Raw genomic sequence first — 15,272 nt, 5'->3', positions numbered from 1 at the left:
ACGTGTACCAAATTTTTTAGAGAGAAACTAAAAGCCCAAGTCCAAGTTTGCAAGTGTTTACCATTTTAACAGGTTACCGGTTTTTGGGATTGTTAAAAGTCATTAGGGGTAAAAGTTTGGATTATTAAAAAAAAAACCATAGTTGGGATTAATAAAAGTGAAACGTTCAAAGTTGGGATTTTTCCAGTCAATTATTCCTAATATTTATCAACAAACTGTTACGAGTAATATTTTCCTAAGTGTTTTTTGGACATAGTTTCCTAAGATTCTCAATGGGACATTTAATAAAAGTTTTATAAAAGGACGACGTTGCAAATTTTAAATGGGAGGAACGAGACCGATAATTTAAACTTGTAACCTATTAAACATAGTTTCTCAGTCTTTTGACACTGGACCAAAACCTATCTAATACAATAAATACTCCTTCCATCCCAGATTAGTTGTTACATTTACCTTTGCATAAAGTTTTAGGTGATAAGTGGTTGTTTGGTTATCAATTGGTATTTATTGAAAAAGTAGATGTGATAGGAGTTAGTGGGGTATTTTTTTAATTGAATGAGAGAGGGTGTGGGGACCAAAAAAGTTTTAGTGGAAAGAGAGAGACAATATAATAATTGTGGGGTCATTTCTAATTCATAAGTATAACAACTAATCTGGGACGGACGAAAAATGAAAGTGTAACAACTAATCTGAAACGGATGGAGTACTTAAATGGCAGCGTGTAAATAATATGTAGCAATAGAAATATAATGAAGGTAACCATAACCAGGCACGTAGCGGTACAAAGTATACACATATTAAAAGTTTATTAGGACCTCCGTTCAAAAGAAAGTTCATAATGTATACTCCCTTCGTATTTATTTAAGAGATACACTAGGCCGGACACGAGTATTAAGAAGAAGAATTGAATGAAATAAAATAATAAAACAAGTGGAGTTGGGTAGATCTCTATTATATAAGCCAACTCCTGAGGGCATTTTTGTAACTTAACTTTTCGTGTCCCCCAATAAAATTACAAAAACACCCTTCACATGTTCACCCAACTACCCTCCACGTTTTCAAACAGATACCAATGTTCTCAATTTTGAAAATTGAAATTTTAACAAATAAGGAAACCTGAATTAGCGTATAATCTCCCTATAATCTCTCACAAATCAGGAAAGGATTTAAAAATCCCTAAAATCTCTCCCTTTAATCTCTCACCTCACGTCATTAGAGAAAAAAGAACCAAATTGATTACAGTTTCCAAAAAATAATCCCTCTAATCTCACCTCTCACGTTCGGGGAAAAAAATCAAACAAATTTATAAATTGATTACAATTTCTAAAATTACTAATTATCTTTTCATTCATCAAATCACTGTAAACCGAGTTCCATCAGAGTTCGTTGATAGCAAGCTCCACCACCGCCAATACGTGTAAGTAATACACTCTTCTCCTTGATTCATGCAGAAAATAAAAACAAAAATTTGTGTAAATGAAAATATTCGACTGAAAAATACATGACTTACAGATGAAATTGGTTATTGCAATGAAATTGAATATTCATTAATTTTACAATTCATGAAATCTGAAATAAATAATGGTTTTACAAGATTTTAAGTTCGATTTTTAATTAATTATTTCAGAATTTTATTCATGCTTTTATCTTTTCTCAACAATATATGATTAAATGTCCATATCACTCAAACAAAATTATAAATTGATTATCAATTTATAAATTGATACAAAATTTATAAATTTATGATATTGTTTATAGTCAATTTACCAATTTTCAGAGTGCTTAATTTAAATTGACATAATTTGATTAAAATCATGAATACCTGAAATAAAAAATGGTTTTTGCAGGTTTTACGCTCGGTTTTAAGTTCATCACGCATACAATTACCAACGACACAAGGTATGTTCCCCATCGATCTCTTAAACAAAAAATAAATAGTATGCATGCTTCTGTTGATTTTAATTAATTATTACAGATTTTATATCATGCTTTTAATTAAATAAGCTGTTAAATGATTTTAAATTTTAATCTATAATTTCAGATTTTATTAGTTTATAAAAGAGAGAAAAAACCCACCTTTTTTATTGTCAGCAGTTGCATCAACAGAGTCATCCATCCCACAATATGATCGAAACCCAGAATTCAATTTCTGCATATACAATAACCCAGAAAACCCACACAAATTAACCCAAAAAAAAAATGTATATGCAGATAACAATAAACCCTTTTATAATTGTAATTACCCACAACAACACCAAAATCAAAGAAAAACTATGTAATTCAACTAACATCAACTTATGACATGTTTTGTTAATTTTGCAATTTTAAAATGACATTTTACACAAAATCAAGCTAAACAAATTAACAAATCTAAAGCTAAACAAATCAATCCAAATCTGTCCAAAATAACAAACAATCCCACAAACCACCCAATTACCACAAATCAATGACCTTAAAAAAGATCCCAAACAACACTAATCATATAAACAATGGAACAAACTGAATCATTTCAGAATTAAAATTCACTCTTATTTTATATAGGTTCCCAAGTATTCCCCAAATTCCCCACCCTTCCCAAAACATGTTACCCACAACAACACCAATATCAAAGAAAAACTACTTAATTCAACTAACATCAACTAACAAATCAACTTATGACATGTTTTGTTGCTTTTTAAAAATGGCATTTTACACACACTCAATAGATCTAAACAAATTAACAAATCTAAAGCTAAACAAATCAATCGAAATCAGTCTAAATTAACAAACAATCCCACTAACCACTCAACCACAAATCAATGACCTTAAAAAAAAATCCCAAACAATAGTAATCATATAAATCATGGAACAATTAGAATCATTTCAGAATTAAAAAACCATCATCTATAACTCCAAAGTAGCAATAATGAACAAAAACAAAAAATAGACATGAGTAAAATGAATGCCTTTTTTAAGCAAATTCAGAGCTCCCGCAGCACTGATCGCAGCAACCTGATGTCCTTCACTCCCCTCCTCGGCGCGCGCCTCGCCCATCGCCTTGACTGGCGCCTCGCCTAGCAACTATGCACCTTCTTCCGCAATCCATGACATGAAACCCAAAATTCCAAAAATAACTAATTAAGATGTTTTGCAACAATTAAGATGCAACAATAAATTAAGATGTTTGACATGAAACCCAATATTCCAAAAATAACCCCAACTAAAATTAATTATGCAACAATAAATTCTTAAACTAAACCCTAAATAACCAACAATTTACACAAATCAATGTTTTGCATGAAGTAAAATCCGATTAAAAACCCAAAAACATAATTCGAACTCACCATATGCTCACCATTTCTGCAAAATCTCCTTTTGTTTTACTGTGAATTCGGCGATGCAGGGAGATCCAATCGTCCGTGAGCTCGAAAAGAGGTGAGGGAGGAGTGAATAATCGCCTATGAGATAGAAAAGAGGTGAGGGAGAGGAGTTACGATGCAGCTAGACCCAAGAGTTTCTCGCCGCCATTTTTTTTCTTCAGATATGAGGAGAGATAAAGGGAGAGAACGATGAGAAATATGAGAGAGGAGATAGAAACGAGGTGAGGGATCTAGAGAGATCCAAAGACCAAAGTTAATCTCCTCCGTATTTTAACTAAAGTTGTTTTGTGTTAAAAATCATAAAATGAATTTTTTAAATCTATTTTATTTTAATTAAATTAAATAAATCTACATAAAATCTTAAAAAATTAATTAGTGAGTAAATTTTATTATCCACCTTCCAGTATACATCATCGATTTATTTAATTTCTTCTGTATATGAAATTATTAATTTAGCGGAACCAATAATTAATCAAACATGAAGCGAAGAACTAATAACAATTCAGTTTGCAAAACTGGAAGAATAATTTGGAAAATAACCCTTCACTTGGTTATTTTGTTACAATAAAAACCGATGATGTATGCTGGAAGGTGGATAATGAAATTTAGTCGTTAATTAATTTTATTTTTCTGCAATTTTTTGGATTATTTTCTGAATTTATGAGTAAACTGATTATTTCTGATTTTTTGAAATTTTCTGAATTTTTCCATGTTCGATCAAAAGTGGAGACGCATCAAGGAGAAGAATCAACAATCCGGGAAAAAATATCTACGAAAGAAAGAAATTAAGAGTAATATGATGCAAATTTTAAACTGTTTTAGTTGTATTTACTTTTTAGTATTGAATTTGAGTAAATTGTGTTCATTTCTTATTTTAAGGAAAATCGCCATAAATTATGTAATTTGGTCTGGTTTGTGACAATATATTCATCTATAATTTTAGTTTGTGTATAATCTCGCACGCATCGCGTGTATAAAATACTAGTATTTTAATAATTAAACAAGTGAGGACCATGTCATTTTGGGTGGTGGGAGGTGAGGTGGGTTTATGAAATTATTTATTTAATAGGATGGTGAGTCATAAGTTAATAAGATGTATTATTTAATTGATGGCGGGGTTGATAAGTTACTAAAAATGGCAATTGTATCTCTTAAATAAATACGACCGGAAAAGACAAGTGTATCCCTTAAATAAATACGGAGGGAATACTATGTACTCCGTAACTCTTAGTAGTATTTTATATGTATAACTCTTAGTAGTATTTTATATGTATAACTCTTACTCCCTCCGTCCCAAAATTATCTTCCTGTTTGACCAATTTCACGGTTTTTAAGAAAAATATTTGGAGTGGATAAGTCTAATGATTGGATTGTACTTGTGTTGGAATAAGCAAAATGGTCCCCTCCTCTTTTGCACATGGATCCTAATCAAAATAGTTTAACCAATAAGAATACAATAATATTTATTCTCAACCAATCAAAATGCTCAGATTTAAAGCACACAGATTCAACACAAACAGGGGTAATATGGGGTCATTTTTTCCATCAAATGGTCCCCTCCTCTTTTTCTGATTTTTGTGTTATTAAATTAGTTTTCCTTGTTTTCGTGGTCCCAAACAAGGGTAAAGTGAAAAGTTAGTACATCTATAATTAGAAACAGGAAGATAATTTTGGGACGCTCGTTTAGGAAAGCAGGAAGATAATTTTGGGATGGAGGGAGTAGTAGTTATTTAAAAACACGTAGGATAACTCTCAATTAGTACGGAGTACTTCAATTTAAGATAAAGTTGCATTACATGAACACAATTAAATATAATTAAGTCACTTTAGTGACTTGTTTCCCTTGTGAGCGAATCACAAGGACTTTGCAACTAGGACTGCTTGTATGTGTTGTTCTTTCACTTTTCTTTTCGTCTCCCAAGTTTCATAGGTCTCAAGGGCGCTTCTACTGGTCTTTCACCCTGTTTTAGCTCTACCCTTGATAAGGGAATCACTGTCATTGGTGGAAACAAAAAAGTATCAGGAAACATACGTGGTTTATGCTTCGGGCAAGATACCACTTCAATGGTGTTGTAAGCAATATTATCACGACAATCAAGAGTCGCCAGAAGAAGGGAATGTTACCTCAAGTCGTAGTGGATTTTATTTCGCTTGGTTTGTAAGCTATGCAAAGGTCTTTTATGGTCGTAATTGTTTAGTTTTAGTTTGTACTCGTAGTTTGTAATCCTTTTATTTTATGCAAATTGAGCTTATGTAAAATAAATAAAAAATTAAATATTTATGTTAATATTTTTTTTACCAATTTGGTCAAGGGGCTACTCATGTCACGTGAAACTTCCTGGACCCAAAACAAGTAAACAACCCAACACAAAACACAAGCCCACCCAAAAAAAAAAAGAAGCCAACAACTTCAAATCAACTAACCTTCTTCAGTCCTTCCTTACGCTACTCCTTCAATGGCCTCCCATTTCTAGGGTCTAACTTTGAACCTTCCCAAGCATCCATCAATGGCGTCTTTAGCTCTTCACCTTAAACCCTCTCAAACTCTTCTCAGATCCAACCTCACTTTCTCTCTCCTCTTCTCTTCATCTTCTTCATCTTCGTCCGACAACAACAACAACAACAGCAACAACAATAACAATGGCGGCGACAAGACTCAGCCTTTCTCCTCGTACTTCGCCGACATTAAGTCGAAGCTGAAGCAACACGAATCGCCAGGTTTGCGACAGTCGAACACTGGTTACTTCAATCCTCAAAGTTCGTCGTTTCCGAAAAAGGCGTCAATTGATGAAATCAATAGGAATTTGTCGGATTTTCGCAGCCGATCGACGGTTCCACCAAAGAATCTGACCAGAAATGTCGGAAACCCTAATGATAACACCGAGAAGAAAAAGTTGTCGATTGCTGCGATTAGAGAGAGTTTACTCAAATTGAAAGGGGGAGCAGGTCAGGGTGGTGGGAATACGAGTGCCAATATGTCGTTGAATAACTATAAGAACATCTTTAAAAATCAGCCGGCAAATTTAGGAAGTGGTTATGGTGGACGCGGCGGCGGCGGTGGTGGCAGGAAGGTGATTGGGGGATCGGTGGAGAACTTGCCGTTGTCAGTGTTTGGAAGGGAGATGAAAGAGAAGGAGATGAAGAAAGGGGAAGCAAATGTCGACGACAAGTCTTCGGAAATCCAGTTGTATAGGATATACTCTCATGAGGAGCTGGGGAGGAAGCTGAGGGAGCTGAGGCCTGAGGTGACGGGGAAGAAGACGGGTGGAAAGGAAGAGAATTGGTTTTCGATAATGGAGTTAAATGAAAGGTTGAAGAAGCTTAAGGTGAACGAGGATAAATCAAAACTAGAAGGCGATGCTGTATTTGTGGAGTTGAGGAAGGCCATTGATTCGATCAAGGAGAAACCCAAGAGCCTTTCCTGTGAGTGTCTCTTTATCCAGTGAAAATGTTTTTATATTCTTTGACGAATTGGGTTTTCTGTTATTTGATCGCCTGTGATTCAGATGTTCGAGTTGATTGCTTTACCTATTATCTTATATACTAGTTATGTAGGTGTTACCCAGGAATTTTAACATCAGGTTATGATAATCACAAACTATGAAGTAGTCAATCTTAACATCCATATGAGAACAAAAAAATTTGCTAATGGAAATTGCTTTGTTTTGTGATTGCCATTTAACCTCATGTGTTGTGTGTATCGACGGGATGATATTGTAGTTTTTGCCTGAATTTGAAGAAATGACTTAAAACCCTACTGTATCATTGCTTTTTGAAACATATTCGATAGTGCACCAAGCTCAAGGATGTTGAATAGTACTGTATGTTTTTGTTAGGATGAGGTTGTTTAAAACTAATTCGTGGACTTTGTTTAATTGTTGATGAAAAATTAAGATTTCACTGTACTTCTGTGCAGGATTCTGGAAAATGGTTTTATTTATATTCAAGGTTCAATATAGGTTAGATTATTTGGGTTCAAGCATTCAGTGTGCCTATTATAATTCAGGGCTTAATATGTGTTATAGAATATGAACATGTGAAATGCAAGAGGGAGTAAATTCCTTTCTTGGACATGAAAGGCAGCAAAAATGTTTCATCTGTTTGATGTTTGGGGTTATAGCTCTCTTCTTGAAATGGGAGCCTTAGTTTAAAATTATTCATTACGCTATGTCCTCATTGGCCACACTCTCAAATCCTTAATCTGCTCAATTATTGTATCCAACTCTGTATCCATGAATGCATTTCTCTTAGAAGTTTAAAAATTAATGTATAAATTTGAGTTGATTGTAAATCAATTCTTGTCATATTTTTAATCTGCATGGTTGCATTCAGCAAATTATACTCCGTATCTCGGCTAGTTTAGTATTACCCTCTCTGCAGAGGAGGAGAATTTTGTCTGAGCTTTGAATTGTTTGTTGTCATGATGAGTGGTTGAAGAATATTGCACTCAAGTTTAAGGCTGCTCATTTTGCTATTCTGATTTAATTTGCTGATAAAAGCACTTTTTTTACCCTGTAGTCCACGGTGTTGGTATGTTCGCTGATCCATCTAGTTTTATGACTTCTCCTCCAAAAGAGCATTTAGTTGAAAAGGTAATGGTTCCTTTCTGAAATCCCATGTTTTCTTTTGTCAGTTAAATTTGTGAACATGCCTTGACAACATCATGAACCATCATTTGATCAGTGTAATACAAAGAATGGTGCTAGATGACTGACTTTAGGGAGAGGGGCAGCCAAACACTTAAGTTGGGCAACGGCCAACCATTGTTCAGCAATCCCCACGATAACATGCATGTGTATGCTGTGGTATAGCGTCATTTGCAGCTCCAAATCGATTAATCGGACGGGTTGACTTTGTGCTATTAAGGACAAAACTTTACCTTCTTAACATTTTGGGACAGACTGTTTGCATGGCAAATTGGCAACTGATAGTAAGTTGTAAAACTATGGCGGATGCTGCACCCATGGTTCCCTGTACGGCTGTACCCATTTTTTTGTGATTTTTTGTTTCCTTGTTCTGTTTTCATATCCTTTTCTGATGGCACTGGCTTGGAACCCCTTTACTTTTACTTAAAGCTCTGAATATCAAGTGCAGTATATTGACCACTTCATTATTAGTTTATTACTACTTGATTCAGGGGCGGAATTAGGGGGGGGGGTGGTTGGGGCCATGGCTTCCCTCATGATATGTTTAAAAATTCAATATGCATTATAAAAACACATGTCTAATAAAGCTCAAGTGGTAATTTTACCTTGAAAGTTTAGAGTTTTGTGGGTACAAGGTTTGAATCTTTCCTCCCTTACTTCATACTTACTTTTTTCTTTTTTTATGAATGTTTTTTTTAATTTTGCATTGTTATAAAAATTGTATGTTAAGTTTAGGCCCCTCTTATATATAATTTTTGGTTCCACCCCTGACTTGATTCATGCTGATGTTTTTCTAGTGAACCAATAGCGGGGATGGAAACTTTGTGAAAAACCAAACAATTATAAGAAATCTGCGATATGTTACATTTCCAGAAAAAGATTTTCTATCAAAGATAGTACAGTACTACAGTATATACTCTGGCTTTCGTTTGCTAGAACTGTCTCGTAAACATAGAAGTACTTTCCTTACCTTTTCTTATCATATTTCTGTTTGCAGTATTTCCATCCAGATAACATGTCTGCTGAGGAGAAACTGAAGATTGAGTTGAAAAAAATGCGGGATGAGTTTAAAATGCACGAGTCAGATTGTGGATCAACACGTGTTCAAAGTAAGCAAGCAGGCTAAGTTCTTTGCTTTTTTAAGTCTCAGATCCCCCCCCCCCCCAAGTTAATCTTTGTTCCCTTGAAAGTGCAGGCCAATATGATTTTTTTTTTTCCTGACTTGCGCCATATTGAATAGTTTTTGTTCAGCACTTCAACCATTGTTTTTGTGTGAATAGTTTGTATGATATCTCTTAGAGACAAAATGAACTGCCCTTCCCAAAATCCTCTTTCTTCCCTATATTTTGGTGCGGTTAATGAAAGTGTTGGTTTAAAGGTGATGGCTACTAATATTTTACAGGATTTGGACATCCATTTGTTATTAATTGTTCCTCTTTGACTTTCAATGGAACACAAAAAATTTAACCATTAGTATCTTTAACTATCTATTTGTAAAAGCTTTATATCTAAAAATATATATTGAGACAAATCCATTAACTTTTCAAATAATAGATTTCTTTTTATATTTTAGTTAAAAAGTATGTTCAAAGTGGGGAACATGAATAATGGAAAAGTCGAAGTAGAAAAAAAGAGGGAGTACTTCTCTACAGGACGGCAAACACTGTTTTTGACGGATTGTTTTTCCCTCTCTTTTTTTGGAGGAGTGCTTTTTTGATGCTCTTGATAAATGTTGGACATGATGTATCTTTCTTCTTAATAGATACCGGCTACTAGTCATTTGAGTAATTTAATTCTTGTGAATGTGATACTTAAAACGGGCTAGTTAATGTCCTGAAAGGTCTGGAAAGAAACCTGCTTGGTTCTTTCTCACCCCAAAATAATTAGAATCTCTGGATTTTCCTACTTTGTTTAACTGATTCCTGCTTTCATTCTTAAGTTCAGTCTCTATCAGTAAGTTTCAAACTTCTCAGTGTTGCCAATGTAGAGAGTTTCAAACTTCTCAGTGTTGCCAATGTAGAGACAATAGAGTTCCGTATGATTAAGGTTTACAAATTATTTAGAAGGTATATTAGTCTTTGGCTTGTGGAATCCTTGTCATCAAACATATGGTTTAATACCAGATAGCTTTTGGTGTGTGGCTATGTGCCGCAGTCAGGTCCGGTGCTAGGTGCATCTTTTTAAGCCCAAGGTGGGGCTCATTTAATGAGTGCAGTGAAGTGTAAGGGTATTTATTGTTTGTAGTTTCTGGCACCTAGGTTGTGCTCCTCCCTTTTCCAAATGAGCTTGTTTATCTCTCTTGAATCTTTATCTTTCCTTTCGGTTATACTGGTTATCATCTTTCTAGGTCTTCCTCTTCTTCCCTCCTTGTGTATTTTTTTTTTGTGTGGGGGGGGGGGGGGGGGGGATGGCCGTCTATGGTTTCTCTAGTTTTGATTTTTTAAGAAAAACAAAGGAAAAAAAATACCCACCGCCACCAGGTTATGATTTTGCATGAACCTGCAGAATAGGTTAGACTCAAGGCTGTAGGAAAAGAGCTTTTGACCAGGACGGCGAAGATTTTTTCTGTTTTGGTTCTTTGAAAGGAAAGAAAGAACCATCACCAGCATAAATCCATTTACCCATCTTCTTTCATGTACTTGGCATAAATGGCTTGATGAGGCTATAGGAATGGCAGCATATAAGTTATGTAATAAAAAAATTGTAGTGAACTTTATTTTGGCTAGTGTTGAGTAGTAAAACCTATTGGAATAGTTGGGTAGAATAGGAAGGACTCCGAGGAGGAAACAGAATGGGAGGAGACTTAGTACTCACTTTTAGAAACTAGTGGAAAGACCACAACTCAAAAGCATCTAAACTAGAATGAGTAGAATCACAAAGGAGAAGGGTTAAAAAAAAAGGTAAGGGAGGCAATATGGAAAACACCATCTCAAACCTACATTAAAAGGGAGTAGAAGGGGAGGGAAAAATAGAAGAAAAGAAAAGGGAGGCAAATAAGAGTCTAAAGGTTGAAACCCTACATTGAATCGCTTGGTGCTTCAAGTTGATGGACTTTGTCCAAGGCTAATGGTGTCAGATCGTTCCTGATCCTGGACCGCTAACAAAATTGTAGGCAATTGAACATAGGCTGTGGAAATATTAATTTTTAGATGGTAGTGAAGGTTTTCAAACCTTTGAGTTATAGGAAACATACTAAATACACTGTTGAACTCAAGTAAATGGAAGGCACCAGTTTAAGAATAAGATTTAAATATTACAACTGTGTTCATGACTGCCGTTCTCATTTATGTATTGCAAGATTTGCAACTGATCATCATCCATCTTGTTCTACTTTGCAGTTGCACAACTTACAACAGAAATACTTCACCTATCTTCAGTCTTGCACAAGAAGGTAAAGTCTCTGTCAGGGATCCTTTGCATTTCTGTATGTTATTGTGTATTACAGGTGTGTATTAATATTCATTCAGGAATTGTTTCTCTTGGACTTATTTTGTCCTTTTAAGAGATAACTGATGAAGTTCCTTTGCTCCGGAACCGTTTGGTTCATTAAAATGGAATGGATTGGTATGTAACCTCATACCAAGGGGGGTATGGATTCAAAACCAACCAACTTGAAGTTGTTTGGTTTAATCTTGGAATGAATTTTACATCTCATTCATAATGTTTGGTTCACTTTTAGAATGGATTATTGAACACCCAATGATCTAAAAATGATAATTTTGATTCGAATACTCCCTATAGTTGATCCAAAAATGATAAATTTTACATGTAAAGTAAAATGAATCTACAATAAAAAAGTAGCAGACCTATGAAATAACAAGGAAAAAAGAAAATAGAAAAGGGAAAATGTTCGCACGATCTTACTGCAGAATTACAGAAATAAATGCAACAGAATAATTTTAGGGAATTGTTGGATTGATTTCTATTGCTCAAAATTGTCAGCTTACAAAAGGGGGGTGACTTTAGGTGACCAGTCTCAAGGACAGCTTAAGGCTGTTACTCTCCAGAGAATAATACTCACAAATTGCCTGCCTATTCTCACTCAACCTTTCCCTTTTATTTACACCCTTTCCGCACCTCGTGTTACTACTCTTGTCTTATCCTTGCTGATGTGGTGCTTGCCCTTGCTGCTCAGAAGCTTCCTTTTGCACCTTCTTGTTTTGTCCTCTTCTGGAGTATGTGAAGCGCACAGCTGGCTTGACTCTCATCTGATTTGGGTTCGTTACAAATGTTTGTTAGAATATCCTAGTAAATTTCTGTTTTGCAGACTTGCGACTAACGAGGATTTAAAAGTTGCTCAGTTTTTCTCATCTGAAATCCTACTCTATTGATAACAATTCAAATCACAAGGATAAATTCTGTCTAAAAAACTAATTTGCCGGAAAAAAATCCGTCGAAATAAAAAGTTTCAGCAAGAATCCAACATTGCCGGAGAAAAGGGAAGGATTAAATGGCGATGCTGGCCGGATCAGAAGTGGTGGGGTTAATCTTGGTGAGTTCTTCTCTCTCGCTGGATCGAAGGTCGCCGGGGATTTGGTTGAAGATGGTGGCCAGTTGTACCCTCCTCTCTCTCCTCTATCTTTTGTGAACTAGGGTTAGTAACTTGGGTGGTATCCTATGGTAAGAGGTGGGTATGAGATTCCAGGGGTATGAGTAGAGTCATGGAGATAGAACCCCTTTGGTAAGAGACCTGATTCCAAAAAGACCCAACCAAACAATAAAATAAATGGAATGAATTCTAACTCTAATTCAACCAATTCCAAAAAGCTCAACCAAACGTCCCCTCATATCTGTCATTATTTTTTCACCTTGCTAGTTATTTGATTTGTGTCTCTATCCTTGATTATGAATTGGAGTATGTTGCTCTTGAGTGGCAATTGTTTTGGGATCTTTCTATTTGTGTAATACAACATACAAGTACTTGTGGTTATTTGGTAGCTATGCTACACAGTTAATCCCATAGGAATATAGGATGGATGACAAAACTCATCCAGTTATGTATCACGAAGTTCTTATGCTGTCTGTACAGTGTACTCTACCTTGCAATTCATACATTAGAATTTCTATATCATACTCCCTCCGTATTTATTTAAGGGATACACTTGGCCGGACACAGTTATTAAGAAAAATAATTGAATGAAATAAAGTAATTAAACAAGTGGGGTTGGGTATATATTTTAATAAGTAAAATAGGTGGGGACCATGTCATTTTAGGGGGTGGGGAGTGGGGTGTAGTTATGAAATTATTTGTTTAATAAGATGGTGGGACATAACATATATTAGATAGATTATTTAAATAGATGGTGGGGTTGATAAGTTACTAAAAATGGCAAGTGTATCTCTTAAATAAATACGGCCGGAAAAGGCAAGTGTATCCCTTAAATAAATACGGAGGGAGTATGTTTTTGGAGTGTAGTAGGGGTTTGGGGGTGTGATTAGAATTTTGTATCATTGTAGCATTTTACTGTGCATTGAGATTACTCTATTTTTTTATTTAAACATGGCAAATTACGTTTATTTATAATGTTTTCACTTTATCAAAATTCTAATATTGGAAAAATGAGAAAAATTTAAAGCCCCAATGGAAAAATGTGCGAGATTGAATGCTCAAATGAATTTAATTGGTTAAAATAATCATTGGACACAGATTTTGATAGAATATTAAAGCATTTATGTGACACCCTAAAACGAAATGTAAAGAACATTTTGGGACACCCAGAAAGGAAAACGTAAAGAACAAAAAGAGACGGAGGGAGTAGTATTTTTGTCAGCTTGATATGAAAACTGAATTTGAAAGAGGCGTCATAATGTTTTACTTGTGATACTATCCCTTGATTTTCTCCTCTGTCAACTGTATTGTCAACTGTATTGCTAACAGTTATGCTGGTTCTTTTGTTGTAGGATAAGCACTCTCGTCGAGGACTGCTAGCGAAGGTGCAGCAAAGGAAGAAGCTGTTGAAATATCTTAGAAGAACTGACTGGGAGTCCTATTGCTTTGTTCTTTCAAAACTTGGCCTCCGTGACAATCCTGATTACAAGAATTAAAACAACGTATACATACATTTTGTTTCATTAAGGGAATAGGGCTAATTTGCTTTTAATCTGTGGTGGTGTTGCACCTACTTTCTATAGTTCAAGAAGTCTGTTTTTTATTTCGATTTTAAGGTTCAAATGGTAGCTGAGGTTAGAGGGATTTGGAAGATGGTTGCATTTAGGAATCGATCGGCCGTTCCATTTTATTTTATTTTATTTATGTATACAGTGTAAAGCTGAATGAAGAGCTGAATGTAGATTGTGGAGAATAGCTTCTCTTAGTTTTCACAATTTGATGTTGAGAGAGCTTGGTAGAAGATAAAGCTGTTTATCTGTTTGTTTGATTGACATGGAATAAAGTTCCTTTAGGATTTTATAGGAGTTTTTTTTTTTTTGGGTCAAAATTCCTAGGAATTGTCCCCTTAGATTGTTTGGTTGACATTTTAATATTCAGAATTAGCATTTTTTCATGAAATAATTTCCTATGTTGTGTTTGGTTCACTTCATACTTCTTCCTATGAATTTTGACACTAAGAAGTTGCATTTTTTATGAAATAATGGTTGGACTTGCTCATTTGCACCATTTAATACAGAGTACGGATTACTCCCTCCGTTTCTTTTTGTTTGTTACGTTTGGACTTTTGCACGTTTATTAACGTATAATAAATATTCTTTTTTTTATTATAAAAAAAGTAAATCCAAGTAAAACCTCAATCCACTAATAATAATAACAACTAATAAGATTGTTTTATTTATCAAAATGAACCAATAATGGAAAAGCACAAAGATTGCTAACTTAACATACTTGGGAAATTGCAAAGATATTTAATGAGTTGAAAAAATTGGACCAATTAAAATTAGGAAATTTTGGGAAACACTACCTTAATGTTTGGACGTTTTGTGAATTACTACCTTATAAAATCTTTTTTATATTTTCCTACCTTATAAGTTTGATATGTTTTAGTAACATTACCTTGTAACAGAAAACGTTAAATCTCTCCGTTTGTGGGTCCCACCTCCAACGATTTTATTCCATTTTTCTTTATTCTACTACTCTCTCTCAATCTTTGTCCCCTCGTTCCTCAATCTCTACTTCTCTTTCTCAATCTTTGACTCATTTTTATAGTTCATTGTCATTGAATTAAGTGATTTACGACTCGCAAACAACGCCCACATCACATCCTTTATCATTTGATATAGTTGCAGGTTACATGATAACTAATAAGAATCCACA

The 15,272-nt window shown here is 34.6% G+C and overlaps 1 protein-coding gene and 1 long non-coding RNA gene across 2 annotated transcripts; both read left to right on the top strand.

Annotated features, from left to right (window-relative positions):
- The first annotated feature begins 1,279 nt into the window (after positions 1-1,279).
- On the top strand, positions 1,280-4,255 carry LOC130459585 (uncharacterized). Its single transcript, XR_008919094.1, has 3 exons — positions 1,280-1,417; positions 1,848-1,899; positions 4,084-4,255. It is a non-coding gene; the product is annotated as an uncharacterized lncRNA (long non-coding RNA).
- Positions 4,256-5,744: 1,489 nt separating this feature from the next.
- LOC110801856 (uncharacterized) lies at positions 5,745-14,419 on the top strand. Its single transcript, XM_022007266.2, has 5 exons — positions 5,745-6,782; positions 7,878-7,951; positions 9,003-9,114; positions 11,344-11,396; positions 13,907-14,419. The coding sequence occupies exons 1-5, from the start codon at positions 5,867-5,869 to the stop codon at positions 14,048-14,050; spliced, it is 1,299 nt and encodes a 432-aa protein (XP_021862958.1). The 5' UTR covers positions 5,745-5,866; the 3' UTR covers positions 14,051-14,419.
- The last annotated feature ends 853 nt before the right edge of the window (positions 14,420-15,272 follow it).

This window comes from Spinacia oleracea, chromosome 4 (genome assembly GCF_020520425.1).
Source record: "Spinacia oleracea cultivar Varoflay chromosome 4, BTI_SOV_V1, whole genome shotgun sequence".
NCBI lineage: Eukaryota > Viridiplantae > Streptophyta > Magnoliopsida > Caryophyllales > Amaranthaceae > Spinacia > Spinacia oleracea.
The sequence above is the reverse complement of the archived record's forward strand: the minus strand, read 5'-3'. Positions and strand labels throughout refer to the sequence as shown.